At 39.1% G+C, this 4,173-nt stretch overlaps 1 protein-coding gene across 3 annotated transcripts in view; it reads right to left on the bottom strand.

The window, feature by feature from the left end:
- Positions 1 to 9: 9 nt before the first annotated feature.
- The window catches only part of swi5 (SWI5 homologous recombination repair protein), a 6,012-nt gene continuing 1,848 nt past the window's right edge, over positions 10 to 4,173 (bottom strand). Inside the window, exons 2-6 of one of the 3 annotated variants that reach the window (XR_002275409.1) lie at positions 3,883 to 3,931; positions 3,676 to 3,809; positions 3,267 to 3,361; positions 1,408 to 1,496; positions 10 to 274 (exon numbers count right to left, since the gene is read on the bottom strand). Coding sequence is in view for 2 of the 3 variants with exons in the window: in XM_020606017.1 (XP_020461673.1) it covers positions 210 to 274; positions 3,267 to 3,361; positions 3,676 to 3,809; positions 3,883 to 3,931 (343 nt within the window). In the remaining variant the exon portion in view is untranslated. The remainder of the gene's footprint in view (positions 275 to 1,407; positions 1,497 to 3,266; positions 3,362 to 3,675; positions 3,810 to 3,882; positions 3,932 to 4,173) is intronic. The other 2 variants (XM_020606017.1, XM_020606018.1) reach the window with 2 other exon arrangements.

Here is a 4,173-nt window from a genome sequence, read left to right as displayed (position 1 = left end):
TGTTGCTCACTGCTGGTAATAAAACTGCTTTGTGTGAGATGAAAATAGAACCATCAGTAAATGGGCAAACCTCTGTCTAAAGGAGCCAGCTGAGGTCAACACAGTTCCTGGAGTAACATCTTTAGTCCAACTCCAAATTCTTCTCAAAAGATTCTTTGGCATTTGCTTTTATCCTCAGCTCATCTCCCCTTGGATTTTCATTCTTGCTCTCAGTCATCCAGTTCCAGACCAAAGTGGCTGTAGAGATCTCGTGTGGTGGTTCCCCTCAGAGCAGCTGCAAAACATAGCAAAGTAGGGGTTAGGCCCCTTCAGCAGATTCCACCCTCAAGTACTCATTTCAAACAATCCTCCAAACAAACAGAACAAGATCACGGTACCAAACAACTGAGCCACTTTAAACATAAGCGCTAAAATAAACAGTGGAATCAGGAAAAATTAACAATAATCACTTTTTTTATACTACATGATAAACAGGAGTGAACTCTGAATTGGTGAAAATTCTCATTAAGCATAAACTTCATTGGCAAGTCAAAATATAAGGAATCTGACTCCAGCCCATTAGTGAAACTCACAGGTAGTATACATGAACATCTCTAAAGTGACAAAGATTTCAATATTTTAAAGACTATATAGGTAAAGATAGGGCATTTTTCTTGAGAGAAGTGACAATGATCTTTATCCTGCACGACTGAGAGATGAACATGGTAACAGACAAAGGGACAGTTGTCTTTAGAGAGCACTGCAGGGCATCTCCTCTTGTCTCCTCTCCCACTCTACAGCCTGCCCACCTATCTCCTCCTCCTCCTCAGAACAACAGCCTACAGTACAACAGCAACCCAGTGTTTAAGTGTACTCTTTGTGAAAGTGTGTGTGGATCTGTGTTTGAGACAAAGTGACAGACAATGCCGAGGGTGGGAGGGGTGTATTTGACAGTGAACTTATGTACGAGTGTATGTATGTGTCTGCATGATAGGCAGAGATCATAATTGTGTATGTGTGTGTGTGTTTAAGTGATGTCAAAGGCTGCCATTGTGTCAAAAGGGAAACACCAGCTCCATTCTCTAAGAGGTCATTATCATCCTGACTCCCCACTGTACGGACAAAGAATTTAAAGATACTAATATGGACTTAAAATAAAATATCACCCAGATTTAATCTCCAAGAGAAGTGGAAAGTGAGACTAAAGCATCTGAGGAGCATACTATGCAGCTATTACAGTTCCTGGGAAAAAAACAAAACAAAACATTGGGGGGGCACAAAACTAATGCAATACATGTCCTCTGCAAAGGTCAGAGGACTAAATTAGGGGATGTCCTGGTTTCATCTTACAGCACACTCACACATGCGCAAAGAAAAGTAGGTAAAAAGTAAGGTTTGTTACGACATACATACAGTACTGTGACTCACCAGCACTGTGCTAGCAGCAGTGTGAAAGGTGTGAACTCCTCAATACTTCCTCAACCTCGTGCAGTTGCAGCATGTGGTGTTTGCTCACACTGCAGTTCCCCCAGAAATACAGCACATTCATGACTATATGACAGCTAAACACTGCACAGGGAAGTTGTAAGGAGGTGGTTATACAGGAAAGTCATGTGTCCACAGCCTGTGACTGTTGCACTGGCACTACCTGATCAGTAACTTCCAGTGGCTGGTCTACTTAAGCTGGATGAGGTGCAATGTTGAATCCAGTCAGGCCAAATAAGATACTCTTATTTTAATTCAAAAAGGGTTAATCTAATGGGCTTGAATTTTAAATGAGGTAAAAACTCCAGAAACACTTGCAGTTGAAAGTTGTTTCTCCTTAGTCTACAAGTGTTGCTGGAGTTTGGAAAACATAAGACTTCTTTCCTTCTCCGTGTACCTTGGATGTAGGTAAAGTTGTCCCAGAACTCTCTGCTATGTTTCTATTTAATATTTTATTGACAGCTCAAAGGAAACATAATCAGTGATGTGGGATTCAATACCATCTAAATTTAAAAGGAAGGTTTGCATTGGTTTTTGATTCAGCTGTCAGATGGAAACAAGATGTCACTATGTTGCCCTCTGGTGGCTGGATATGGAACAGCCTAAATCTCAATAAACTGTTATGTGACCATATAAAGACCATCATGTTTAGCTTACATTTTTGCTACATATAACAGCTGCAATACCTAATAAGATGTTTCCTTCAGTGTTGTTTAACAAATCCACACACAGTGCACTATAATATTTTACAGGTGCATACTCTACAAAATGAGTCTGCATGTTCTCCCTGTGCCTGCATGGGTATTCTCTGGGTGCTCCGGTTTCCTCCCAGTCCAAAGACATACTGCTTAGATTGATTAGTGACTCTAAATTAGATATTATCCAGAAGGGCATCCGGCATCAAAACATAGTGACCCCTAACGGGAACTGCCGAAAGTAGAAGAAGACGACTCTATAAAAAACCATAAGTTATTAGACTGTGACAATAATGTCTGTATATGATCCAGTGGTAAATTTGATGTTGCTATTAACAAAAGGTCTCTATTTAATTAATCTCAGTTATTTGAATAATCTTAAAGACAGGTATAGTATAGTTTTGTTTTTTTAGGTCTTAATCACACCAGAAAAGAACATATTGTTGTATGTCTCATCTAGTCTGTTCAGGGTTCACACTGCCTGATAATAAGTGAGCAAAGAGGTGTAAACATGAGTCACACAGACAGACAGACAGACAGACAGACAGCTCATTCAATTAACAGTTTTAGTTAGCTGTTATACAACAACACTCATTTTTGGTGTGGAGAGCTTGCAAAGAAATGGCTGAAAATAACTCATAAGTACTTGATTTAATCTGTCAAGGCTACAACAAAGGCCATGGCTAACAGGGAGGGACGAGAGGATGCATCCTATAAATGTCTGCCAAGATCAGGGGACATGTCAAATATAATTCACTGACTGTTCCTGAATTGCTGACTTTCTTACAAAATGCCACACAACCAATAACTTAGTCTTACTAATTCATATCAAGCAGATATGCTATTATGAAGACCTTGACTGATTGAAGCAGTGCATGTTTGGTATCTAGGCTATAGCAAATTAATACTAATTGAAAACCTGTATTGTGAGTAGTGCTGTAATGCTGTGGCTTTTGAGGCAGACATCATTTAAAATCAGTAATCACTATTGTATCATGAAAATCACTGTCCATTGTTGTACCCATGATTCTTTTCACTGCTGTTTCAATTATTTGCACTACAAACAAGTGAACAGGAACGATATGTATGTATGAGCACTTGTCTTACCGATACGGCCGAGAAGTGACTGCCCAATGTCTTTGATGTCATTGTATTCATGCAGCTTAGCAATATGATGATCCAGCTCCTCTACTCTGTATCCTCTGGAGAAACACACATACAACTGGTGTCACACAAAAGCATATGTGCAAATGCTCATACAGATATACACAAACACTGTATAAAGATCTCTAAAACAGAAAAGTCTGATTAATACGGGCAAAGCAATGTGCAGAAAAGCAAACTTCAATCTTAGTATTATGGATATTTCAGGAATTGTTGGGATCATCACAATTGATTGTCCTCTAATCTTAAAATGAACCATTAACAGTCAGACACTAAACTTTGACAAATACCATTCAAACTGGAGCTCAAAAACAGAATTAGAGGACAGAAAAACACAGACAGCTGTACTCACTCAGCCTCCAGCTGTGCTATCTCTGTGTCCAACTGCTCCTTTCTCCTTTCCAGCTGCACCACTTCCTCTGCAGGGCTAACTTTAGCACTTGGGGTTACTTGAAGCTTTGAGGTGCAAAGCAGGTAGCCATGACACTGGAATGCACATGTGGCACTACATACAGAATTTGTGTGTGCATGTTACAAAACAGTGAGAGGGTTTACTTACAGGTGATTTAAAGTTGGAGTTTACTTTCTTAAACTTTGAGAATGGTGTTCTAGGGAAGAAGGAAACATTTGTTAAACAGTTGGTTAATAAAAATAATAATATGGGTTAGTTATGTACAACATATGTATAACATTCTCAGTTTGCACATGCATAATTGCAGAATGACTGCTGCACATGCTGCTCCCATGCAGCATACATTCTCTTATTATATTCTTATATATTTTTTATTATATGGCTGCATTTGCTGCTTAAAGTGCCTTAGATTTTGTTACTTATTTATCTACTTTATAT

Source organism: Monopterus albus, unplaced genomic scaffold (genome assembly GCF_001952655.1).
Source record: "Monopterus albus unplaced genomic scaffold, M_albus_1.0 scaffold75.1, whole genome shotgun sequence".
Lineage (NCBI taxonomy): Eukaryota > Metazoa > Chordata > Actinopteri > Synbranchiformes > Synbranchidae > Monopterus > Monopterus albus.
This window is presented reverse-complemented; position numbering and strand designations above follow the sequence as displayed.